This window comes from Puntigrus tetrazona, chromosome 3, assembly GCF_018831695.1.
Source record: "Puntigrus tetrazona isolate hp1 chromosome 3, ASM1883169v1, whole genome shotgun sequence".
Taxonomy (NCBI): domain Eukaryota; kingdom Metazoa; phylum Chordata; class Actinopteri; order Cypriniformes; family Cyprinidae; genus Puntigrus; species Puntigrus tetrazona.
The window spans coordinates 3,314,339-3,342,258 of NC_056701.1; the positions used below are offsets into that span (position 1 = coordinate 3,314,339).

Consider the following 27,920-nt stretch of genomic DNA (forward strand, 5'->3'; position numbering starts at 1 on the left):
CTTCGGACGAATCAATAGGCTGGAGCGATTCTCCGTTTAAACACGAGAGAAGAACTTTAGCCAGAGCAGATTCGACTACATAAAGAGCTTAAAATATCATCTTGCTGTGATGCTGGGGGCCAGAATCGACGCAATGCGGTCTCAAATGTTTTTTTATAACGCAAATACATACTCCTTAGGACATAAAGACCTAAAATGAAACCGGTGTAAAATACGGGACCTTTAAAGAAATGCATAAACAACGTCTACTGATATTTATTCTCATTTCATATAAAAAAAGACAAAATTACTGTATACAATTAAATAAAACGACAATTTTTTTACTTGCAACGAGTTTCCATCTCTGGGAAGCGAAAACTGTCGCGTACAATAAAAACGCACCGTAACCCAAACGGTCCAGATTTTTTTTTTTTTCAGACGTTCTCCACCTTAATGATGTTCAGCTCGGGCTCGTGAGGGGAAACCGGAAGACTGGAGGACTGGTTGGGAGGGCTGCAGGCCTGGAAGGACCCGTCCGCGCCAGTCGAGGGCATGTCTACGGACGACTTATCCATCCCCGGGAAGGAGTCTGTGTACTGGGGCGCAAACGTTTGAGTGTGTGCTTGCGCGAAGGCCGGCGCGCGCGCTTGAGCGTGGGTGAACGGGGGCCCGCCGGAGGTCGGGCACTGCTGGAAGCCGTTCATGCTGGGCGGGCTGAGCTGGTCCAGAGAAAACACCTCGATGCTCTCCAGACCGGAATCGTGGATTTCGTTGTATCGCGTCTGAGCTTGGCTGCACTGAGCGTAAGCGCCCTGAGCGCTCGCCGTCTGGCCGAAGGGCGCCGAGGAGGCCAGGGAGCAAGACGCCGGGAGCGCCGGCGCCGACGTGGACCGCAGCGGCTCGAATTTGGAAGCGAGATCTTGCAGGGTGCCGAGGATCTGTTTCTGGACTTGAGTCTGCTGGGCTTGTTCTCTCTCCAAGCGGGCCTGGTGGTCCACCATCATCCTCAGAGCCAGTCCCAAACTTCTCAGCTCGGAGCCCAGCAGCTGGATCTGCTCCTGCAGGCCGCCGCGACTCCGGGGTCCAGGCCGCTCCGCTGGGGAGGAGGCGAGGGCTGGTTGCTCGCGTTCTGGACTCGCGCAGGGGGCGCCGGGTTCTGGGATGTTGTCCCAGCCGAGGAGGAGGGGTCGGGCAGGCGGATGCCGACGCGCGGAGGGTGCTGTGGGGCGCGAACGGGAACGCCAACGCGCGCTGGTGCATCCACCTCCTGTGAGGATTGGCTCCTTGGTGCAATGATCTCTGCGAGAGAAAGCAATAAATAACTGGTTAGGACAGATACTCACAACTATTGGAAAGTTTAGGGCATCTGAGGGTGCAAAAAATCTAATCAACTTTAAAATTGTCCAAATTAAGTCATTAGCAATGCAGATTACTAATCAAAACTTTGATATATTAACGGTAGGATACGTACAATTTAATTCACGCTCACCCCATGCTTTTATGGCTGGTTTTGTGGTAACATATATTTCACGTTTTATATTTTATTGTCATATATTGTCGTTATTTGATGTATATTTCTGTTGTATTTATTTTTACATTTAAATAAACACACGGTCTTGGAATGTACCAGAATGAATGAAACGTCGATATTACAATTTTAAAAATATATTTCTTTAAGTTAAAAGTACTCTTTAAACAAAACGACTTCCCTGATGACGTTTACCGGTTCGGGGGCGGAACCAACCCGTCAATCACAGGAGATCCACCAATAGCAAACCAAGTAATTCTCCACGGACCAAATCAAGACCAGTCCAACACTGAATGTTTTTGTTCAAGAAGGCGTTTTACTCGGTTCAATTTCACAATAAGAAAGAAAGGGCACATTTCGGTTCACGCCAGCTTAAATCAACAACTAATATTTATCGATTCATAACAGCACTGGAGCGATGCCGTTTCACGACTCACTATGTTTGGAGGTCTGGCTGTGGTCAGGTCATAAGATGATGTCTGGGGTAAAGCAAGCTTTCTGCCTTCAGATCCGGGGAAACAAGCTGGGTCTCGTCTCATTGACAGGGACATCTGCTGGCCGCTCTGAGGAACGCTGTCTCTGACCTTCACAAAACACAGTTATTAAGTTATACAAAAAAACATAGCCATAAAAATTTAATTTAACTCACAAAAACAAGTTTTCATTATTAAAAATAGTTTTAAGTGTTTTTAATAAATGCCATATAATTTGTTTTTCCTCGACTAAAGTGCATTATCCTGTAATTTAATTTTAATTACTGCGACAGTCATTTTTTTACAGCTTTTTGCATTACATTCATGAGAGGTGTGATGTGCTTAATTATGATGACAATATCACCATCACGCCGATATTCATTTATCTAATTTATTAGTATTAAATCATTCTATTAAGCTGATTTGATGCTTGACTGTTTGTCGATGTTAAAAAAGTATTTGCTGCCAAATACTGATAAAAACGGTGATGATAAGCCCAGGATTCTTTAAATGGAAAGCTCAAAATGACAGTATTTATTTAAAATTAATTAGAAATAAATACATTTTAGTAACACTGCAAATGGTCACTTTTGATTAATTTAATGCACCTTTGCTAAATAAAAGTTAAATATAAAATATATAAAAATATATATATATATATATATATATATATATATATATATATATATATATTTTTTTTTTTTTTTTTTTTTATTATTATAATTATATTATTCATTTTTTAAACCTAACTGACTACACCCTTTTGAACAGTGGTGTCTGTATCTCAGTGCACTCCACCCACCCGTGCTCTGTGGAGCAAAGCCTTGTCCAGCAGTCGTTTGCGAGCCACTAGCACAGGATTGGCAGGTGAAGGAGCGTGCCGTCGTCTCGTGTAATTAGCAGCACTCATCGCTCCGGCCCCCACTCCGGAGCGTGGCCCCTGGACGCCAGCGTGCTGCGCGCCCTGAGCCAACGAGGTGACGCTGACAATCCGGATATCCTCATCCTTCTCCCTGCCTTGAGCCTCTCTCATGCCCGCCGAACCCGTCCCAGACGACGGCCCTCCCCTCCCGTCGGAGGACGCCGCGGCCTGCTGGGAGGCGGCGACTCGAGAGGCTTCCCTGAGGAGGTTCCTCAGCTGCTGATCGCTCCAGCCGGCCGGCCGGGTCTCGGAGCAGCCCGCCTCCCTCGCCGGCGCCGGGTGACCGCTGTTCCCAGCTGCTCCGTCCTCCTTTCGAGCTCTCCCCTGAAACTCCTTCAGGAAAAGGTAGATGGCCTGCGCGGACACCTTGATGTTCTCCAGCTCCAGCACGGCTTTGATCTTCCGGAAGCTCAGGCCTGCTTCCCGCAGCTCCACCACCTTGCGCTTGGCGGCGTCGTCCAGTCTGCCCATGCTGGACACCACAGGACTGACACTAGAGAGCCGGCTCAAGCAGATCCTGAAACCAAAGCAGGATAGACACGGTTTTGACTTTTTCATTTTGTGTCTCTGCTGTGTTGTCAGAATGTAGGATTAGCAGATCTTCAATAATTCATTAATTCATTAGTAAGATGCACTTTGTTGGATTCTGTGTTAAAACTGAACCTACATAAAAAAAAAATATATATATATATATATATATATATATATATATATATATATATATATATATATATATATATATACACATACACACACACATATATATATATATATATATATATATTTTTTTTTAATAAAAATAATTTAACAAGAATAAAATACCTTGCACACACACACACAAATAAAACAAAACAAAGCACACAAATCAATTACTGATTACATTTATTGATCGAATTTATTATATTACCTTAATAATACTCATTGATATATAAATATAACTGTTGCAATAATTTTTTGCATAAAGTATTGCGTTATTTAATAAAAGGCTATTATTAAAGAATTTTAGATTACATAAATAAAACAAACAAAAAAATTTATAAAAACAAAAATAAATGTGTGTGTGTAGAAACTTTTATTTTGGATGTGATTAATCGTTTGACAATTTATATATATTTACACACACATTATATATATATAATGTTATATATATATATATACATTATATATATACACATATACACACACACACATACACACAAACACATTTATTTTCAAACAAACAATACAAAAACTATTTTCAAAGATTTATTCCCGTCTGAAACATTATAGTATTACTGTTGGAAATAATACACAAAAATCAGGCAGGCATTGTTGCCTGTGTGTATTACACATGCATATGCTTACTGCCTATTATTTGTTCATATTTCAAACAGTAATGTTAACAACATTTCAAACAGTTTTTAGCTGGTGTGCCAGTCTGACAAGTGCCCCAAACCCCAGGAACACAGGACCAGCTAACCACCTCAGACTGGTTTAAGCGGTTTTGCCAAAAAGGTTACACCAGGTGCCATTTACCCAAAAAACTACCAGCTTCTGATTTTCTGGCAGGGAATCTCAAATTGAGATTCGAGCAGCGGCGGCGGCGCACAGGGATCCGGCGCACTAATAAAAACACAATGGAATCCAAGCATCTCTCACCTACTGCGACTTTGCTCTTCTGTTATCTGTGTTTAAAGCGACGATCTGCTTCATTGTGAAGTCACATGACAACGCTCGCGTGCGTATCCGTGGCGCGCGTCCGATATCGCCGACGCAACAACGTTATGTACCGTTTAGGTCGAAACGCACACATTAGTGGCTTACTTTATGACCGTTGCGTTGACGCACGGCCCGCCCCCTCGCGCCCGTCGCAGGATCCGTGTCGTCACTCCCGCGTCTTCGCGCAAACGTCGTAAAGACGCGACGGTAGTTACGCACGGCGTTGAGTGTGTAGCGCTTGCCCATTCATCATGTAAGTTTGAATCTTTATTTTGGCTAGCGTTTGTGATCTGGGAATGGTTTTGCGTCGTGTACGAGGTTGCCTGCACGCAGAGAGATGCCAGCGGCGTTTATTATGAGCAAATTTCGACATTATGCCTGGTCGGGTTCGATATCGGCGGGATTAGCATTAACGTTAGCACCCCGCGTTGAATGAACCGAATCAATAACGTTAAACGTACTTTCTTTAAAACAAAAAATCCGACAATGTTAGTGATTTATCTTATCTATCTGTACTACAATATTTTTTTTTGCGTTTTTTTAGTTAAAGTTAGTGATTTCCACGGCGATCATGTGTTAGTCTGCACATCGCATGTCTTTGAATGATGCACGCTAACGCTAAATGCGTGATTTTTAACGTTACTGCTTGGTTAAAAATATTGTTTTATATTTTTGGATTGCTCTAAACCGTATGATTTTCATGTGGTGAAACAAAGTAAATGTAAAAAAATTCTTTCTAATAGTTGTTTACGATGATAATTCCTTTTAAAATATCTATCTACCTATAATATTGTGCACGGTTTTATCTTTGTTTCTGTGCATTTATCTATACATAAAATTAAATGCAAATATAAAATACTGTGTGTGTGTATGTATGTATGTATGTGTATATATATATATATATATATATATATATATATATATATATATATATATATATATATATATTTATTTATTTATTTATTTATTTATTTTGGACTGAAATTTTTAAAATAGTAATAATAATCAAAAAAAAAAAAAACAGCAACTAGATCATTAGAAAGTTTTAGGAAACTTCTTTTCTTTTGAGGAGCCAATTGTGGTTAGTAATAGTAACTTTAACCATCTCATTCATCTTTTGTGAATAATTTCGGTTCTGTGAAACAGTTTTAAGATTTCTTTTCCCATTGGTAATTCGCTACAAAATTTTATACAAGTTTTGATTACTAAAGTACTGAAATTACAATAAGGAGAGTCGTAATAAAGGACTCTATTGGAGAGCTTATTGTGGGTATTAATAATCATTTAACTAATAATTTCTGTCATGTCTGTTGCTGCTCATGCTAAGGACGTTTTATGCTCTCTACTTCACAGTAAATAATCTCCCGGTAAATAATTTCCCTTATAAAGTGTTCCCCCAGCTTTAGGCTTTTAATGAAACGTGTGAAAAGGCAGCGCATGTGTGATTTTAAACATGACGCTTACGCTTAAGCTGTGAAGAGAGTAAAGCCGCTTATACATTTTGCGACAGCTCGCTAGTTTGCGAGACGCAGGCTATTTTAAATAAATGTGACCCTCTTTCGCACAGGGCTCCATCACCGACCAAGCGCAGAGAGCGCTCGGAGGACAAACCCAGGAGCGTGGGAAGGAGAAGGCCGCTGGGAAAGAGGGAGCTGAGAAGGAGCGAGGCCGAGACAAGATCCGCAAGCGCCGCAGCAACTCCACCGGCAGCAGCAGCAGCAGGTCTGATGGGACGGAGTTCAGGTTCGTGTCCACGTCATGCTTTGACCCTTCCCTAATCGTGTGTGCGCGTCTCTCGGCCCTCAGATCCAGGTCTAGCTCCAGCTCCAGCAGCAGCTCTGGGTCCAGCTCGGCTCCTCCAGCGGGTCCAGCTCGCCTTCTCCGGTTCCAGCCGCTCCGGGTCGTCCAGTTCCTCTCGTTCCTCTAGCTCGTCCGGGTCCTCCGGCTCTCCCAGCCCGAGCCGCCGTCGCCACGACAACCGACGCCGCTCTCGATCAAAGTAGGTTCTGGGCTTTTTGACCCAAGCGCTTCATTCGTGACGGGAACCGGGCATGGCACTTGCTTAAATTGTGCTTTCTACCAGGTCCAAATCACAAAAACGGACTGATGAGAAGGAGAGGAAGAGGAGGAGCCCGAGCCCCAAACCAACCAAGCTTCATCTGGGAAGACTCACCAGGAACGTAACCAAGGTGCAGTCAAAGTCTTTAAGATCTTTGAAACGTACCCGAGTGCAGCTCTTAAAAAGTAAAAGTGTTTACTTAGCTTACGATTAAACTTTAGGAAACTCTGTAATGATGTTTATTTTGCGTAATAAAGAGCTTATTCTAATGCGAGAGATGTCTCAGAATGCTGGCTGTTTCTATAGCAACCGTTTTATTCAGAAGGCGGGCTTCTTTTGATTGATCGCCATTTTGGGTCAAATTGGCGTTTCTCATTCAGTCGCTTTTATTAAATATCGATATTCTAGATGTTGTCATGATCCAAAATTTTGTAGACGCTACCACTAAAGTATATGAATGATTACTTAATTTATGTAACCAAATTAAAGCGAGATGTGGCAGTTTATTTCATTACACTTTACACTTTGTATCTGTAGATCTCCGTTTCATTGTCTTTTACATAAACTAAAATTTCCAGCTTTATTCCTGTCAGTATTCTGTTGGTTTTTAAAGGAGGTTTTCTTCATATAATACAACATTTTATTGCTAAAACCGTGACGTTTGACAGTATTTTCCGATTTATAAGGATGATAGTGATATGCAAAATTTCCTTGTAAAACCTTTAGCACTAAGGCTTCCTAATTGGCTTCGTACACGTTCAGTAATGAATGCAAACCGGTGCAAAACAATATCATTTCTATTAATCTGGTCTGAATATGATCACGTTTGCACATGCATTTTTAAAAATGACTTATTTGAACGTGTTGAGGTGTTGGGGCTCCGGTACGTATTCTCACTTCATTACTCATCTCTGCTGTATCGCTTTTTGTCAATCTGCTTCTGTACTTGATTTCCTGTAGGAACACATTCAAGAGATCTTCTCGACGTACGGCAAGATCAAGATGATTGATATGCCTCCAGACCGTTTGCACCCGAATCTGTCAAAGGGTTATGCTTATGTGGAATATGAGTCTCCAGAGGACGCCCAGAAAGCCCTCAAACACATGGATGGAGTGTGTGTGTGTGTGTGTGTGTGTGTGTGTGTGTGTGTGTGCTAGTTATTCCTCATTTTCAGTTCAGCTTGATGTATTACTTCAACGCCTGAAATCAGCTTTAATAAAGTTAGGGTTTCTTTGGGACTTATTCTGCCTTTTCATGAAATAAGGCATTAAACCTGAGAAGAATGTCTCAGATTCATCCTAGCATGACGATCAATTAATATCTTGCTCAATGCTTCTGTTTTCCAATGCAACTATAGGTTAAGCCACCTCAAATGTTTAACTGAGATTCAAAATTTATGAAGTTTGGTTTTGAGAAAGAACAGAATTAAATGAGATTATAATTTTTGTTTTGTGTGTATAAAATGATAAAGGCTTGCCTGGAAGCTTCGCTAATAAAGCTCATTCATAAAACTTCTAGAAACGCTGTTAACAGACCATTTTAATACACGAACGAAGTTACCAAAAACTTTGAGGCAGAAAAAATAAAAGCGAAACTATCCTAGCATTGAGTTCGCTTTCGGGGATTTTTAACCCTCTCGTTGCTGTCCTCAGGTCAGATAGACGGTCAGGAAATCACAGCCACGGCCGTCCTGGCCCAGAGGATACGCCCCGGCCCGAGAAGACCGTCTCCTCCGCGCCGCATGCCTCCTCCACCTCCCATGTGGCGCCGTACGCCGCCTCGCATGAGGAGAAGGTAGGCTTTTCTAACGCATTTTAGTCCTGCCGGCACGCTATGCTTTCTGGGAACCAATCCATACAATCCTAAATTTAATTTTACCCCTCACTTGGCATCTGCCTGCGACCTGTCCTTTCCCCTCACATTCCTGTTTATTCGTCCTCGCGCAGTAGGCGGCCCTCCTTTTTATGTCTTATCAGGTAATTAGCGAGCCTGTGATTCATCTTTGCCAGAGCTGACGCTCTGTCCTTTCCGCAGGTCTCGGTCTCCACGGCGACGCCGCCGTGAGAGGAGACGCTCGCTCCAGGTCTCCGGGACGCAGGCGACATCGTCCCGCTCCAGCTCCAACTCGTCCCGTTAGCGAGATGCTCCATTCTCACCGGCGGCTTTTCTTTTTGGCCCGCTCATATTTTAGTTGGATATGATCGATAAATAGTCCAATTGTTTTCCCTTTTGTCTAGTCCCTCAGGATTGTGTGTAAACCCAGTCTCATAACATCTATGTTAGGGTGGATGTTGGCTTTTTATTATTTCTGTGTTCGTACGCTCACTGGGTGTGTGCTAGATAATGTTTTTTTTTCTCTTTTGTAATGTGCTTTTGTTCTGAGAACCGGCTTTTTACCGTTTCACAAAGGGGTTAAAAGCAGAACTTGTTTTTATCCAAAAAGTTAACATTTTGCCGAATGGCTCGTTTGTTACATCAGCTGTTCCATAAAAAGTTCCTCAAGATCGCTTCTAATCCTGAAAAATCGAATGATCCGTAAGTTTGGAAACGCAATGTCAATAAACCAGTTTAACAAAAAAAAAAAAATGCTGCTGTTTTCTGTTTTCTTGCTTAAAAAAAACGCACATTTTCCTGAATGTCGAGTTCTTTTAACCTCGCAAAGCCTGAAATATGAAAACATAGCATATGTTTATAAATGGAATAGTATAATAGTTTAATTAACCTTGTATAAAAGGCTTTTTGTTATAGTTTTCTTATAATATGAAGGATCAAGCATCATAAAAAGGCTTTGTAAGTGCACCAGTACAAATATGACGTTCTTGTCTACTCCATTTGTGAAGTTCAGATGAGACTAGCTCAAAAAAAAAAAAAAACATCAGTGCCCAAATACTGCAAAGACTTGACCCGTCCGCCATTAAGATCAATGGGAATGCCGAAGTCCGTATCTACTTTGAGGAAAAATATGTTTCTCTCTGAAGAGCCCTCCGAAATAATTGGTCACTGGCGAAATCATAAAATACAGTGACATTCGCGCAATGAGTGCTAAACCTGCTCAGCTGGGCTTCTGCGCCGCTTCGTTTTATCCAGTCATTAACATGGACATTAAAACAGCGCTTTATCAGCGGCCGATCCCCGGGGCTGACAAGCCCAGACGCTCGCGTTCGGAAATGAGCTTCTGTGTTTGTGGCCTGCTGGAGATTGACTCGTATGTGTCAAGGGTAATGAGGCATGTTGGGTCGCAAGCTTGTGTCTGTCAGGGACAATAAACGGTAAGCAGTAGTGAGAATCGTGAAAAAAATCGGCTGCGGATGCACGAGGTTTAACGCGAAGTGATGGATTGTGATCCACGTCGCATTGATTTTGTTGGCGAGTTTGCTTGTGGACCGGTTAAATGTACTAATTACTTCGAGTAACTTGAGCGCCGTACCCAAGAGCGCCGACGTTATTGATCAGGAAGGTGATCTAGCTACTGATGAGTTATTACCGGCCTTTAACGCGTTCACCGGGTTGGCGCTTTCACGTCTACGACTCGCCTTCGAATCATAAACTTCGGACACTGAAAGTAGGTAAAAGGTGATACGTTTTTAATGATTAACGTGTTCAAGAAAATATACATCGGAAATACTTGCATGCTATTTTCCATAACATACAGTACATTCACTGGAAATACACAAATACATTCACTTGGCCTACGTAGAGAAAGTTTCACTGCTGATCAGCCAAACGTCTTAAAGGAACGGTAAAAAGATGGCTATATACTGGAAACGTTGCACATATGCTTCATATCCGATCGTATACATTCATTCTTGTACACATATCACAGCCTACATGACTTAATCGAATAAAACAAGTACATTATTGTGCTCAAAAATAAACACTTTAGTGTCTCTTAGGCCGCTTGAGCAGAACCCATCAAAAGAGATTAAAGGATCAGGAAACGTATATATATCTTACCCCCTTATTTGTTATTTTTTGCATGAAGGCTGATCGTGGCTTTAAATGATCTGTCGTATCAATACGTTGGCAGTAATGTCCAAATATATAAGCTTTATGATTGTTCAGAGAAAAGGAAAACATTTATTATTGTTTTCCGATGGGGCCCTTTATGCGGCGGCCTCAAAACAGTACACGAACACAGAAGTCACGCTTAAAAATGTACAAACCTTTTTTGCATTGTACGAAATATTCAGACTTGGGTCGCCATACTTTTCAGTCGCCACTCCGGCTTCTATATACATCGCTTTTTTTTTTTTTTTTACCAATTCGTTGCTCATAAACGCTCCCTTCAATAGCGTTGTGTGAATAATGTCGATCGAAAAAGGGCAGAGGCAAATGCGGCGGAAACAAATAAATATGATGCACCGTACAGACACTTCAGCAGCACCTCGACGTCCTAGTCTACAGTTTTGCTTAATTTGTATTCTGCACATATCTAGCGTACAATATTACACGTTTGTGCCTCGCGGGTTACACGGGTTAACCTTAAAGTCGCCAGTTACAAGGCTCCTGAACACGCTCCCGCCTGCTGAGCGAGTAAAACAACTCTTTCGTAAGACTTTACATTACAGGGTCCATATTAATAGAGTTAATTACAGTAGCATGAACAATCAGTATGCATAATTACAGGCTGCTCCACAAAATAATTGCATATTAAGAGCATTTTGATTACCGTTACACACAATTCATATAGTTACTAAACCCATGAAATCGAATGCAGATACATTGACGTGTTTCCCATTGGGCCGGATTGTCTGTTTAATTTGTCCTGCTTTTAATTTAACACACAGTTTGCTACTTTGATATTGCTAGTAAGGTTCAGTTACTGGTTCAGTTCTTTTGTTCAGTTTGTACTCGTTCAGTGGGTTTAACTAATACAATTAATACAACGCACTATCAGGGTACGTTCAGTGCCAGTAGTAAATGATTACACGTATTATATAGATTATATTATGTTTTATAATATAGAATGGCCATGTAAATTAATTTGCAACCCGTGCATCTGAATATTGGTGGGAAAAGCGCCAGTTTGATGACAGGACTTCTGTTGTTTTCATTTTGTTGTTTTTTTGTCATTTTATTAATCTTCGTTCACATGACATAGGGATTCCCAAACTTTTATGTCAGTCAAATAAAATATTTACTTGAAGACCCCCTGAGATTTAAATCGAAATATAAATAATTAATATGTAAAATAAATAGGGCTGTCAAACGATTAATTGCATCCAAAATAATTTATTTATTTATTTTTTTTTTTTTTACTACATATTTCTGTGTGTACTGTGTATATTTATTGTACATATAAATACACACATACAGTATATATTATGAAAATATTTTCACGTAATAATAATAATAATTTATGTATCTAAAAATATTTGTTTTGGATATGATCGATCACAATAAATAGCTTGACAACACTTTAAATAAATAAATACTTTTAAAAGAATAATCCCAATTAGTTAGGCCAAAAGTAGTCAGAATGCTTCAACTAAAATGAGTCATCTAAATGACATTGTTTAACGTGTAATGAATACATATTCCAGTTTGTAAGTAGCCTAATCTACCCAGCACTATAAAAATAGTCGCATCACTTAAGCGTTCAAAATGGATTCAATTATTTGCGCCAGAAGAGCATTACTGGACAAAACGCGTGACACCGCGAACAAGATAAGTTCATATTTTCGTCCATTACCCTGGAATTCACGGACCGAACATTTGAAATATTGAAATGATCGACTACGCAAGAATACAGTACATATCTCAAACTGCTCCTCGGGGGCCTATACACGCGTGGGCTAAAAGCCACCGTTTCTAAAATGGACGCTGTAATGAAAAGTGACCGTTTCAGTTCTGCAAGAAATCATTTTTCTCTTTTGCATTTCACCACCAGTGCAGCGTTTAGCATTCATGTCTCGGGCCTCCCGTAACGAGACAGGTGAATACAGCCTTGTCTGTGACAGAGATCATACATTTTTAAGTTGTCTGGCTTATCTACAAACACGTTCCCCGCTGTATAGTTTAAATATATATGCACCACAGTTAAAGCACTCCAGATGGCGGCCTGTTACTCCACGCCATGGTGAAGATAAATGAACGTGGCTTCCTCCAATAGCTCACTCTGAGACAGCCATTGATTTTATTTGAAAAGCATTCTCTTTTTCGCTTTCTTTTTTCTTGAGGCTGCCCAGCAAAGATAAATGAGTGTGCGTGTACGCGTGTGGCAGAAGTTGAAAAGTCTTAATTATTTAGTGTTTGTCACCGCGATAGAAAATCTGTTCATGTACTGAGCAATGAGTGTCGACGTTGCTTAGAATATTGATTCAACCGATAAAGAATAATTCTTCTCTAAAGGTATTTTTTTGCCTTCGTTGTACACTTAACAGTCAGTTGCACCAGAAGCTTTTTGCTGAAGCGGAAATCTTTGAGCATTCTTCATCGGGCAGCAATAGGAAAGCGGGTTTCCAGCACTGAGCATGTCTAAAGGCTTGATTCTTTAATAAGAGCTTGTGCTGTTTGCAAACCGGCTCTTGGAGACCAACAGCATATTAAACGAAAATGCCAGGACGGTTTTTTAATGTCACAAAGGGAAGGAGAGCTCTGTCTCCCTGCTGAGAAGGTGAGAGGGGAAAGGTGGTTGACATACGGTAACATTGCCTTGGCTCCGGCTTTGAATCCTTTTTCTTCATGTAAAATGTTGCTTTGGTGCACATTCAACTGGAACCATGCTCAGACTAGGGCTGGGCGATACATCAAAAATTGGAGATATTATCGCTTGCGTCTTTGCTGACGATAAAAACTAAGGAATATTACGTATACCAATGGTAATATACAGGGTTTAGTTTATATTTGGTGAATATGGCTGCTGTTATGCAGGCTTTGAAATACTAATCGGAAGTGCTTTGAGAAGAGCTTTCGCTATAATGTCATTACTCATAATTCGTAAATGTGATGTAAATACTAATTTCCACAAGGGCAAAAAAGCCCAACTTTTTAAATTCATCAGCAGCGAATGCTGCAAAAGTATTTACAAATTAACGGATATCATTAATTTGAAAAAATATTGAGATATGCATTTTTATATTGCCCAGCCCTACTAGAGACAAACTCTTTAGATCACATCAATAAGTATATTGGTCTAATTGCCTTGTCTTTGCCTGGAACACGAGCAAGCCTTTCATGAATTCTCTTGACTTTGAGATTTGGTCTTTTTTTGTTTTTTGCATTGATATCCTGAAAGGCGCTGGCATGTTATAGCTTAATGACCACTCCTGCTTGTTTTTTGCCAGAGAAAGAACCACAATTTGGCCGTAAGATGTCTTTGAACCTGACACTGGATCTTTCGTTGAGGCACTTTCCAACAAACTGATCGCCGCCTTCTGCTGGTCACCAGTCGGGAAGGACTTTTCCCAAGCTCGGACTTAGTAGCCAGCGTTATATTGGTACGGCATAATTCGACGGTATTCATGAGGATATGCAGACTGGTTTGCCGTTCTTGTCGTGACTGGTACACCAGCATCTTGATGCAGTGTGAGTTGGCTGGTGAGATCCAAGGGCTGCTGGTGATGGAGAAGTTGTGACTGGCGTAAAATGGCGGCGGCTGCTTCCTGCATCGGAAAAGGGCCTTTAGCACATTGCCGGCCATCCTGCGGAAACGCTTGCTGATGAAGCAGTACAGGAAGAAGTTGACGCCAGTGTTGAGAAGCGCCAGCATGTTCGCCACGTCTGTGACCAAATGCAGGAGCCTGGCCGGTCCAGGGGTCGGCGGTTGGGCCGTGTAAAGGTGGTAAAGGATCATAAGGGTGCGTGGCGCCCAAAGCACAGCGAACACTGAGGTGATGGCCAGCAGGATGGCTGTGGTTTTTCCGGTCGAGTAGCCTCGCAGACGGAAGCAGCTACGACGGCAGCGAAGCTTGCGTACGATGATGGCGTTGAGCGAGAAGAAAACAGAGCAGGGGAGCAGGTAAACCGTCGCACAGTGGACCCAAACCAACACATGCTGGCCTGCGCTGCTACTGCGGCCGCCGGAGCTCGCTCCTGGCAGTCCGTGCCACAGCTCCGGCCACCAGTAATACGGGACGCTGGTGATCAGGCAGCCAGCGTACACCGCCAAGATCACTTTGCGAGTTCGGGCCGGGTAGGAGACTGTGTGGTAGCGCAGAGGATGGCATACAGCGATGTAGCGGTCCACGGTCAGGGGAACCGTGATCCAGATGGAGGTGTGGATGGAGGAGAACTCCAGGACCTGCACCGCTTTGTTGGCGGGGAGTGGGGAAGAGGCGCTCCGAGAATGAAGTCCTCCAACAAGAAGTCCACAAACACGATCAGCAGCAGGACCAGGATGTCGGCTACGGCCAGGGCCAGTAGGTAGTTATAGGACGCGATTTCTGTCGCCGCAGCACCAGCTGAGAAAGGATGATCACGGTGAGGATGTTTGCTGTGGAACGGGAGAAGAAATGGAGAGAGAACAGAACATGGTGAGAAGAGAGAGGAACGGGTGGGTGAGAAAGCGGTGAATCTTGTCGGATGATGGCACATACAGGTGAGAAAATCGCACCTTCATTAAACTTACGGGTGTAAAGAATGAGTCATACAATATTGCATTGCAATTGCAGTACCACAAATAGTAACAAAATTTAGCGCAGCGAAATCAAAAGCTTTGTTACCCACTGCACACACTCACAATGGCTCAAAGCCTAGTCCCATGAAATGCACACAAGCACACACATGCACGTTTACACGCATTTACAACATTAACATGCATGCATTCATTTTCATGGACATCTTTTCACGTTGCACAGTCACATACGCATATATCAACGCTCAACTGCATGCATTCACATGCATGCAGGCATAACTCACATGCATTTACATGCCTGAATTCACATACATGCATGTCACATGCATTCACACAAGTTCACACGTTCGTTTCACTGTCATTAACACACAAGTTCAGATGCACACATTGTCATTCAGGTGCATGCATTCGCACATTCAAATTCACACACGCACGTGTTCACAGGTTGACACACATGCACACTGAAATTCACACACGTGCGACCATGTGTACAGATGCATATCCAAAGGCACGAGAGAACGTGACCTTCTGAGACTTTCATTCAATTCGTCCCTTCCTCTTCTTCCTGCCTGCCTGCTTTTCCTCCACAGCTTTCACCTCTGTCTCATTGTGACCTTCAATAAAAACTAAAACAAGCAGCAGCAACATGTGCAATTACATAGGATCTGCCGGACCCTCTAGCATCCACTCTAGCATCTCCTCTTCTAGACCCATTCATTACCTTGCTTTCTTCCAAACCTTTATTGTTTGTGGGGCACGCACATGCAGCGTGACATATACGGGCAGAAGAAATGACCACCGATTGCCGTGACCTCTCACTGTGATAAAAGAGCATGCACACAAAGGCCCTGCCTTTATTTAAGCCAAACAATTTAACACAGCAGTAGGGGACGCGTGGAGGATAAAGCCTCATTACAAAAGACCTCAGGAAACATTCTGGGATATGTTAACCCGAAAAAGTAATTCACCAAAAGTTGCAGTGGATTTCCAACTACTGTAGCCAATGGGCTGCTGGGCGTGGAACGATATACTGGATGAAAACTTCAAAGTGTTTTGCACTCCATGGTGTGTCTCTGCCTGTCTGACAGTCATTCGAGCTGCTAATAAAGATGGAATTGGATTACATATGCCAGTCAGGAGTCTGGAGAATCGCACTTCACAGTTCCAGAACATCAGCTGATTACTAATTACAAAGACTCGGCTTCAATCTCACCCATACACAAATTTACATAACACACGGCAATCTCAGGCACACGAGCATCCTTTTTCAAAATGTATGGACAAACGGAGAGGCTGACAGAGACGGGATTCGCCTGCATCACGTTCAAGTAAAGAATGCACGTTTTGGCTTTTCAGAACGCACACGACCTCTCTCAGTTGAACTCAACAAAAATGTTAGCGCTCAGAAGCTAGTCTTTAATACCTTAGGAGACTTTTGAGGTTGGAAAAATAGCATATCAGCATGCTACCCTTTTGTAGTGAGGTCAGCATCGATATTGCAATGTTTAGTAGGATTATAGCCTTGATTTATTAGGCTCAGTTTATACAGTGAAGACTATGAAGTGCTGTTTTGATTAAATTTGATTATTCAATTTCTGCAGCTGAATATTGCTAGACTAAAGATGAAGCGCTGTTTATTTAATTTGTTATATACATATATGTTTGTAATTTGTTTGTCTATGCTGATTTACTAACCTACAAAGTCATTCTAAGTAGTGATATTTTCCCCCTAATTAGAGCATTAGATGCACTCTAGTCATATTTATATTTAGCAGAAAAACTAAATATTGCAATGTAATTTTTTGCTATATCATGTACATTTTCTGTATGCACGAAAAACCACAAGACCTAGGCTACTACATGCAATGTGCTGATCTTTTTCCCATGTGGCGATTGCAGCTGTGAATCTCAATAACTGCAATGCCCTTTTCCCCCAGGAGGCTGACATGTAAATGTTTAACATCGACTCGCCAATGCAACTTTCCGTTCGTGTAGGGCAAATGCTTTTTTTGACTGAATTAAAAACACCTGTTGCGTTAACCGCAGGTTAGCTAATGCACTACTGAAAACGAATTTGGTCTGAACCAATGGCGAGGGCGCCATTTTTTTAATTCATTGATTACAGTTTTTTTTAGGGGTAGCAAACCACGTTTAAAATATATCCAGTCTGATTGGCTAGTGAGTCGTTAGAGGAGCCTAACTGTCTAGCTTATATAATGTTTTCCATGCAATTCGTAGAAAGCAGAAATAAACGGCTTTTTGCGCGTCCTTCAGAAAGAAATGCGCAAAAGGAGTGTGTGTGCAGTCACGTGGGTGAAGTACCTGGCTGTCTGCGCCCGCGGACTGCATGAAGACAAGATAATTACACATTACAGGTTGAGTATTAGCGTTTAGGCCTTGAACGTGGATGCTTTAGATAATTCGGTTTTGTGGGAATTTGATGGGAAACGTTTATACCGAAATCTTCGAATTTTGATTGCTGACATCTTAGCAAACCCGCGCACAATTGAGAGCTGTCCTGAAACCCATATGAGATTACCGGGTCTTTTAGCAAGAGAAAATCCTGAGATTCGGAGACAAATGTCTCCTTTGATGCCATTGCTTTCCAAAAGAAACAATTGAGATCTCATTTTAGATTTGTCTTTCCTACGGGCTGCACAAAACAAGCTTTCCAGTATCAAACGCAGTGTTTTTTTGTTCAGGATCGCTAACGGGATAATGAAGGTTATTTTTGTGTCTCAGTTCAGTGACAACAGTCTGAACTCTATTACAGCTGAACTGAATTCTTTGATTTCTTCTTCACATCTTGATTGTTTCTTGTGTAGTGTTATGCAATACAGTTAGCCTACTTATCTCTCCTTCAGTTTCCAAATTTAGTTTCTCTTGCTGGGAAGATTACTTGCAAAATGTAGTCCGTTACGGATTTCAAATTACACGAGACAAACACATTATGCATTTTAGGTTACTATTTTTAGATTACTTTTGGCTGAAATCATTAACGAATAGAAGAGAGAGAGAATATATGTTTATTCTTATTAAAAACGTAGTGCATAAATGTGTTTGGAAGACGAAAGTCTATTTGTGTGAAATATGTAGTCATGTAATTATTAAACGGTAACAGTAGTCTGATTATGAGTACTGTAAAACGTAATATGATTACAGCAACCTAGCATTGTCGGTTTTAGATGTTTTGTTCAGTCTTAAGTTTGTGGTATAACTGCTAGCGATTGTTTCAGGGAAGCATAATGTTGAGGATGACTAGCGGTTTGCCTGTGTGTGCTCTCGGCAGTGCGGATCAGTTTTAGGTCTTGCAGAGACACCGTATGTAAGTGTGTTCGTGTGTATCGGAGCGCCACTAAGACTGCAGTCCAACATAAAATCCAGATTCACCAAATCCCACTCCCAACTCCCTTTGTTTTACTTCCCTTATCCTCTTTATTCTTCTCTTTTTTTCATACTCCACTGTCCATTTCGCTTTGGCTTCTGGATTTCTCTTTCACTGGGTTAATCTCTCCAGATGCCCGCCAGAACGTATTTCTTTATTTAGACAAACAAAAGGAATCCATGGCGGCCTGGAGGTTGTACATTTCCCTGACATTTCCATTTAGCCATGGTCAACACCGTAAGCGTATTGATTTCACTCTGACTCCTGTCTTTGTACAGGTCTCTGAGGCCCAGAACAGGAGCAAGCCTATTGTAACGGCTCAGTTTGCTTTGAAACCACATGTTTGTTTGTGTGTGTCAGACTGGAAATTTAGAGCATTGTTTACAGTATATACTGCATTCTGCATGCAAAAATATGTACATGCAGTATTTAAAGTAGTTAGATGTTACATTGTTAGCACATGACCTTTCTCTGTTGGAATAAAATCACATTTTTGTCATGTTCAAAAATAATAATGGGTAAATAAAAGGCTAATTTGTAAATATTGCCAATGAGATCTCTATTATATTTCATTCTGAAATATTGCGTGTAGAGTTTCATAAATGTTCACCATGGGCAATATATAGAGAGTTTTGCTGAAGTCTCCAGCTTTTTAGATGTGTGTGTGTGTGTGTGTGTGTGAAAAAAACAATAAACTCTCCTAGAGGTCGAGATCTTAGCTGGGTTTCAAAATCTGACTAGATACTGCAACAAGGCCAGCAAAAAGTTTTTCTCCGGGTTCAGCGACTCACCTTAAAAGTTTCGCCTGACTCGCTAATCGCCCTGAAACGAACACCAAAACGCTCACAAACACTTTCCTCACGGAGGCGGCGAGCTCACAGAGTGCCCTGGATCATTTACCTAAATTGAAAATCATTGTCTCCGCCTCTTAACTGGTGAATAACACCACCGGGTAATGCCGAGGCGGTGAGAGGATCGTTACTGCGGATCTGTGACCTTCAAAACACGTGACGTTATAGTCGGTTTCTGGATGAAAACTTCATCTTCAATTGAACCGAACACACGAATCAAACAGTCTTTAAAAGTAAAGCCTTCGTGCGGGAAGCCAATGGAATAAGACCAACCTCTTCCAATTAGTGACCTCGATGAGCTTAACCTCCAGCGATCAATCGAACGGACGTGAGCTCATCTGAACACGCCTGCTTCTGTGCTTTCTATTTATTTATTTTCTGGTTTAGCGTAAGTTGGGCATTTACAATGATGCATATTTCCAAACTTCATTTTCAAGTTGCAGGTTCACAGCTGTGCAGTTGAATATGAAATGTCACAGTAATACGTTATAATGCGTAATTTTAATATAGATATATTTTTAAAGGTACTTTTTAGTGTTATTTAATATATGGGTTGTATTTTTCTCCCTTGTTTTTAAAGGCTTCAACGTTAAAAGCCTATTTATGTATTTTGCTACTGTATTTAATTAACCGCATTTTTTTCATTTAACATTTTATTTATTATTATTTTTTTTACAACAAACCTACTGCTACACTGCTACTCTTAAACTACAATATTTTGTTTTATTTTCCACAATTCTTCAGAATTTTATCGAATAGTAATTTGCATGCAATTCATTTTTTTGCATGCGATTTTGAAATTGTAATTCATTTTAAAACATGCATATATGTGTAAGGCGTGTGATGTGACGTTGCACATATATGTATACACTATAACGTTCAATGTCACCAAAATGATTTGTCAACTACTATAAAAATACAAACAAAACATCACTCTTCACCTCTTCCTCTCTTTAATCACACCTGCTTTTAGTCAACCTGTCCTTCTTTTCATTCCTTTCCATCCATTCTCTATGCTTTTCTCACTTTCTTTGTGCATTGCCTACTTAGAGGTTTCGCTTCTTCAGCTCCCATCCGCTTCTGCATGTCTTATCGCCTCAATCTACCCAAATCGCTGCCAGGTGTGATGACTTTTCACACAGTGTTAAATAAAGACTCAAATCTCGTCTCATCACGCCCTATTCGTCCCACCAACCCGCTGCGTCGAGTTGAAATTCGAAAGCTGCTATTTAGCAACAAGAAGACCGCCTGCCTTCTAAAAAAAGCGAATGAAAATATTTGTATAAACTGCTCAGGCTGAGTGCTTCGCTCAAGGGCACGGCGATTTATCTCAATCTGACAACGAATCATTCGCTGAAACTGTGCCACATGGCGTCCGACCTGAGAGAGAAGCTTCGATTAAAATGTTCAGCACACCTGCAAATAATACCATTAGTCATAAATGAGCAATCAACCTCCAATTGTGCAGGGACGAAATGCAATTTTGGTGTCCAGGGCATTAATATTAAACGCTTGAGGCCAATTAATACGAGGGCTACTCAAGACATCTAATGCATCATCTGTCTCGCTCCCCAGGTCATTCCGGTTAGAGCCGGATCTAATTTCAGCATCTGTGGAATAACAGGTATTTCTTGGCTGATATACGATGTGAGACGCCGAATCCCGAATGTCACCGGTGACCTTTGGAAACTGTGTTTTTCCTCAGTTCTGATGCCAATATGGCTGCGTCTCACAAGGTTACAGAGCGTTTGGTCAAGGATGCCGCTACATAATCAAGATTAAATGGCACAAGACAAAATTTTAATAATCTGCATGAGAAAAGCGCCTGCTGGTAATAATATCGCGATGCCTTCGCTCAGCCCTGTATGTTCACGAATACACCGACGGAGTCATGCAATGAAGCATGCTTTGTAATTAAATGATACATTTTTAAAGAATATGCATGAAAACGCTTATATTTAACGGTACACGGGTCAATTATGTGGTCAGTTTTTGCACTTCACACATAAAAACATGCACTGTGCACAAAATAATCAAGATTAAGCTGGACCCAGGAATCTACAATGAAATATTTGCATTGATTGATCACAAATGTAAACTCTGATGACGATGTGCTCCCCTCCATTTAGTACTAAATAATAAAACATGCAAGAATGTGTACTGACCGCCACAAATGTGAATTACGGGGATGTTGCACTTGATATATGCACAAAAAAACATGCATTCAAATAATCTATATTTTAAGAATATGCATAAAAACATTGATGGGCACAAACATGGATTGTGCATTAAATAATCAAAATGTTAAGAAGCTTGTGTTAGTATAAATGTGAATATTAGAGACAATGCATTCTCACCCTGTGCACTTCACAAATGCACAGTGCTGTGCATAAAAATACTAATTAATTAAGATTTTAAGAATCTGTATTAAAAAAACAGCCACAAATGTGAATACCCTATCACGAATAATACAAAAATAATGCATTGTGTACTAAATAATCAAGATGGTAAGCATGCCAGAAAAACCTGTAATGCTGGGTACAGATGTTAGCAGACATTTATGACCCCTGTGAACTATTCACATTCATATGCAAAGTCATGCATACAGCATGCATTAAATAATCAAGATTGCATTGGACTTATAACACATTTTTCCGAAACTGCAATGAAAAACTTGAAAAGTGAATTTTGGGACAGTTCGCTCTATGCTCTTCGTGTGCGCTAAGGCAAATTTGTGCAAAAAAAAGAATTGGTGCAAAAACAAATTACGAGTGCCCGGATGATGCGCTTCTCTGTCCCCGATGCACTTCACAAATGCACAAAGTCATGCACGAGCGCTAAATAGTCAAGACATTAAGCTATCTGCAAAAACGCCTGACCACAGATGTGAATATCTGTGTCGATGCGCTCTCTCCTCCTGTGTGCACTTCAAAGTCATGCACGAGCACATGCGTTGTTGCACCGTTAACACAGCAAATCTTTCTCGCATCCTTCTCTACCAGGCAGGCCGAGGTACAGCAAGGAACTGTAGTAGATGACGGAAACTGTCCGAGAGGACAATCGCGAGGACTCCAAGAACTGGAGTTGGTGGACAGCACGGTGAAGATGTGGCTGTGCTCCATGGCCTTTCTCTGCCCTCCTTCGAGCGCCGGAGAGAAGACGAACCCAGCCTGCGCATCGCAGAGGAAGAGCCGGCTGACACGTGTGGGAGCTGGAGGACGATCATGCAGGCAGAGACACAGACGAGGAGAGGCGAGGAAGCCGGCGTGTGATGGGAAGAGAGGCAGGGATGAGGAGGAGAGAGAGTGTGTGTGTGTGTGTGTGTGTGAGAGAGACAGAGAGAGAGAGAGAGAAAGGGCTGGGGGTGGTTATGAGCTGGTGGGAATGAAATCTGGGGAGGCATGAACGCAAAAAAGGGTGAAAATAAGTGAGGAGGGGGAGGGGGCGTGAAGGAGAGGAACATTGGGAGAGCGAGAGGCGTTATGAGGAAGAGACGATTGGTGCTGACACCGCTGAGAGGTGATTTCTGTGCGCCTGAAGGGCGACCCAGGAGTAAATAAGAGCTCTAGCATGACTCGACTAGTTCGAGCCAGTTACACACAGAGCGTCCCCGCGCCACACACACACACCCGGGACGCGGCTGCTAGCTGTTTAGCATTTTTTGAACTTGCGAATCCGGTTCCTGATTAAAAGCATCCTCGCCGGCTTCTCGTTAGTGGCATGAATTAATTCGAGTGCCTTTGTTTGCCATCATGCACTTTAGAAAACAGAAATATTATCATTTCGAATACCACTTGTTGATGCCGATTGCTGATAACTGTTATGATTTGTGATTTTTTTACAGTGATATTGGGTAGAAGTCAAAGGATGTAATGCGGTGTTGGTCGGCTCGGTTTGTTTGGAAATAGATTTTCTTTAGTCGCTTTTTCATGAATAATTAAGCCTGTTAAAATGTATTGTAGAAGCTTCTGTTACTTCTGCTGTTCATTTTATTGCACATTGTATCTTAAAATAATATAAATAGAATGATAATAATCAGTATAATAATTAGAGATGTCCTCATACTAGTTTTATATATATATATATTATTATATATATATATATATATATATATATATATATATATATATATATATATATATATATATACATTACAATGAGAAACAAAGGAATATTAATCATACAGGTTAGATTTTTTTTTTTTGTTATCCTTTAGATTTTTTAGTTTTCTGGATTAATTATTGGTGATTAATTACTGTACTTTTGGTATTTTTTATATATTTTTAATATATTATATTTTTTAATGCTTAATTATGCCTGTTTATTAAGTTATTTTTACAAGCTTCTGTTACTTTTATCATTCATTCATATTTGATCTTTAAAATAAAACAATTAAAAACAACAGGGTCCAGTGCCCCTTTTTTCCAGAATGAGTAAAAATAATAACAATAACAAATATAATATTCCTGATATTCTTTTTTCAAGAATGGGAAATTGACTATTTTGTTTATTTCATCGATATTTCCAGTTTTTCATGCATTTAACAGACACTTTTATTTTTATGTATCAAGCTACAGTTTTTACATTTTATCAGTTCTTGCTTTCCCTGGGACTCAAACAGTTACTAGCGCCAGATATAGGAAATCATTTTTATTCATATAAAACCCAATCTTAATTTAAACAAGTAATTAGCCTTATAAATAATAATCCGAATTTGTGCCCAGGTTATATGTTCTATGTATTTTTATATTATTTATATTATCCTTATAATGATTTTTTTGTTCAATTGACAGTATCTTCCATTTAAAGAAATGTAGTGCTGCTACAGCATGCAGTTTGAAGTGAATCAATATGGGTTTTTAGGGTTCTCTAGATTTATTAGCGGTTTATTACTGTACTTTGACATCTAAATATGTTTTTTAACATTTATTGTCCACCTCGAAAAACGTAGTCTGAGTAGTGATTGCTTATTAACAGCGTATCACCCTTAACACGGACTCATTCATGTCTGTGGCACAAACAATGTGGCATGAATTAATATTACGGAGCGTTAACAACAGCATCGCTAATATTAATTGCAATACGTAAGAACAAGATAAATGTTTAACACCAGCGCGAATGAATAACCTCGGGCGCCGCTAAATTTCTATCATTCTTTTTGCATAAATAATCATTTAGATAGCAATCAAACGCAGCAGTAATAACATGGCATTGATGGAAAGCACACTTCCATCGCCGTGGTCACAGAGTGCTTTTCCGCCGCACCTGTTTACTGCATACTTGATCAGTCATATGTGTGATGTGGAAGGGAAAAGGCTGATTTTCTCCACGCCGCCCTCGTAAAGTCATTTTCCTGCAGCCCAGTAAATGAGTGTGAAGTGATAGAGAGAATACGGCCGCTTATCAAATATAGCCCAGTGACTCGCATTGATTACCGAGAGCGACAGAATGGCAGGTCTTTTCCTCATGTTCACACACGGGCCCGCAGGCTATAAAGCGCACACACACACCGCTTCTGCACTCAGTGATCTACTTTACTGATACTCATTGCTTCTTTGAGTGCGTGGACGGGTCTTTAAAAACAATAATAACTGGTATGAATTTATCTGCTTAATACCGATTTGACTGTTACTCACTAGATGAGTCTATATTGGATCTTCCAACAAAGCTTCGCTTTTATGGCACGAAAGTTCATTTCAGAAAGACATAGAAAGAGATTCCATCTCTGGAGAGCGCTTATCCATCAGCTCGGCTCTAAGCGACAGGCTGTATTAATAATGAATCGCGAGCTTTAATAGCAGCTCCGTATGCATAGCATAACTGTTAAATTAGATGTTTGATTTTAGTAAAGGGGTGAAAGAGTTCACGCGTGCGATTTTCATTTCTCACTGCTCTCTCTCTCTCTCTCTCTCTCATTAAGTGAAAGGTGTAGGATGAAAAGATTCGGAAAAGAAATAAGCCGGGAATTCACTACATGCATGGCAAAAGTGTGTGAACGCCGACCTAGACAGCGCAGGAGAATAGCATCACACCTGTTACTGTGTTAAGCAGGATGGAGATTCAACAGGGCGAAGGTTTTCTCACTCTGCATCTCTGTGGAAAACAGAGACGTGTTTGAACCTGTCAGAATCCCAGAGCGACACTGCTGAAAACCCTATGTAGGCAGCATTTTAAGGCCTGCAAACGTGCCAAAAAAACTAGGTCCGTTTAATCAGACCGCAATTAAAAATGCATTGCAACTAGTTGTAAACGGCTATATTTTGTTAACATCTTTGTTTTGAAATGCTTGATTTTTCAACAGGCTTTCTGTGCATTCGTTAGTTTTCAAATGCAGAGCGTACAATTACATTTGGCTATTTATTTGAAAGGGTTAGTCCACACCCAAGATATTTGGTGAATAAAATTAACATTTCAAGGGTGCATTAATCACGAATACAATCGTAACTTTTATGAAGCTACGCACAATACGTAATGGAAAGAAAAACAAAAATAATGGCTTTTACTCAACAAATTCCCATCGGGAATATCAGCGACTGCCATGTTCGTCTTCTGAACACGATTTTTAAGATATTTTAGGGTGAATACAAAGGCACTGCCAAACAATGTTATCACTGGTCAACTTTTTTTGGTTTGCGGTGAATTCCGTATGGGACAAGCGCAAGCGTCGTTTCCTCCAAAATACAATCTGTGAAGTGAACAAACTTTATGAAGCTAAATAACGACGAGAATACTTTTTGTACGGAAAGAAAACAAAAATAATGGCTTTACTCAACAAATTCAGCATCGTGAACATCACCAACACTGCCATTTTGAAAAGTATCCTTGGATGCAAAAAGTCATTATTTTTGCTGTTTTTCCTTAGCCTCGTAACGTTACGTTGAACCACTGATGGAAGATGGACTTATTCTGAAAGATGTCTTTCATACTTTTTGGACCTTGACGGTGTTTATTCCTTATTCCTCAATGGGACAGGCGCAAGTCTCTCGGTTTCCATCCAAAATATCTTCAGTTGCGTTCAGAAGATGAACAAAGCTTCAACACTTATAAAGTGATTAATAACAACTACGAGAATACTTTTTGTACGGAAAGAAAACAAAAATAATGGCTTTTACTCAACAAATTCAGCATCGTAACATCACCGCACTGCCATTTTTGAAAAGTATCCTTGGATGCAAAAGTCATTATTTTTGTTGTTTTCCTTAGCCTATCGTGAACGTTGTGCGGTTGAACCACTGATGGAAGATGGACTTATTCTGAAAATGTCTTTCATACTTTTTTTGGACCTTGATGGTGTTTATTCCTTATTCCTCAATGGGACAGGCGCAAGTCTCTCGGTTTCCATCCAAAATATCTTCAGTTGCGCTTCAGAAGATGAACAAAGCTTTCACGGCGAAAGTGATTAATAACAACTACTGAGAATACTTTTTGTAACGGAAAGAAAACAAAATAATGGCTTTACTCAACAAATTCAGCATCGTAACATCACCCCCTTCGCCATTTTGAAAAGTATCCTTGGATGCAAATAGTGCGTTGTTCTCCATTGACAAATTTGTTGAATAAAGTCATTAGTTTTGTTGTTTTTCCTTAGTCATCAGTTACGGTTGAACCACTGATGGAAGATGGACTTATTCTGAAGATGTCTTTCATACTTTTTGGACCTTGATGGTGTTTATTCCTTGGCGATCTCTGCCAATGGGACAGTTGCGCAAATCTCTGGGGGTTTTCATCCAAAATGTCTTCCAGAAGATGAACAAAGCTTAACGTATTAACATCACCCCGCCATTTTTGGCCAGATTACAAATAGTGATTATTCTAACAAAAATGAAGAATAACTCAATATACGGTTGAAAACTTGGAAGAGTAATGAACTGGCTTTTTGACTATGGTGTAGAGTTACCCAAATCTCAACGTTTTCTCTTTAGATGAAAAATGGCAGTGATTTATAAAAATGAGGAATAACATTAAACTTGGTAATGAACTGGCTTTTGTTCGAGAGCAAACACTAGAATCGGCGAGGTTATCGGTTTGATCCCCACGACAGAATGTAGCCTATACCTTCAATGCAGCGTAAACTGGTCCGATGAAAACATCTGCCAAATGCCCAGATGTGGATGTAATAACGAGAGGGCAAGCTCTATCTCGAGCTCCTGCTGGACAACTTGATTAAAGAAAGAAATGGATAGATAATGTGGACGCGTGGAATTGATTTTTGCTTCACATCGCAAGACGGCCGAGATTATTATGAATATTTATAATGAGTTGAGCACACAGCCTGCATTAGACGGGACTTCGTTGTTCTTTGGGTCCAGTCTGCAGTGTCACTGTGACAGGGACCAGATCTGCCGTTACAAAAGACACATTAGGCATTTGTCAGACGCCGCACATTAATTCCCTCGTGGTTTGTGTCGGTGCATATTTAGGGATTTCCAGGGCTCTTCCCGATTCGCAT

At 40.8% G+C, this 27,920-nt stretch overlaps 2 protein-coding genes and 2 pseudogenes across 4 annotated transcripts in view; 1 reads left to right on the forward strand and 3 right to left on the reverse strand.

Annotated features, from left to right (window-relative positions):
* rbfox3b (RNA binding fox-1 homolog 3b) overlaps positions 1 to 27,920 on the reverse strand; it is a 665,057-nt gene that overhangs the window by 601,381 nt on the left and 35,756 nt on the right. The window lies entirely within an intron of this gene.
* On the reverse strand, positions 414 to 4,848 carry LOC122333478. Its single transcript, XM_043231113.1, has 5 exons — positions 4,706 to 4,848; positions 2,783 to 3,419; positions 1,945 to 2,091; positions 1,119 to 1,278; positions 414 to 1,075 (listed from the first exon to the last, which is right to left on the reverse strand). The coding sequence occupies exons 2-5, from the start codon at positions 3,371 to 3,373 to the stop codon at positions 414 to 416; spliced, it is 1,560 nt and encodes a 519-aa protein (XP_043087048.1). The 5' UTR covers positions 3,374 to 3,419; positions 4,706 to 4,848.
* On the forward strand, positions 4,729 to 9,032 carry LOC122341601 (annotated as a pseudogene).
* On the reverse strand, positions 14,122 to 22,593 carry LOC122341585 (annotated as a pseudogene).

What these genes read in the sequence shown, in the direction of transcription:
- LOC122333478 (XM_043231113.1), bottom strand. Translation starts at nt 3,373, where the DNA reads ATGGGCAGACTGGACGACGCCGCCAAGCGCAAGGTGGTGGAGCTGCGG. An exon ending in CAGCCAGACCTCCAAACATA is followed by an intron (nt 1,279 to 1,944) that starts GTGAGTCGTGAA and finishes TTTCTCTCGCAG; the next exon opens with AGATCATTGCACCAAGGAGC. An exon ending in CAGAACCCGGCGCCCCCTGC is followed by an intron (nt 1,076 to 1,118) that starts GCGAGTCCAGAA and finishes CCTCCTCCCCAG; the next exon opens with CGGAGCGGCCTGGACCCCGG.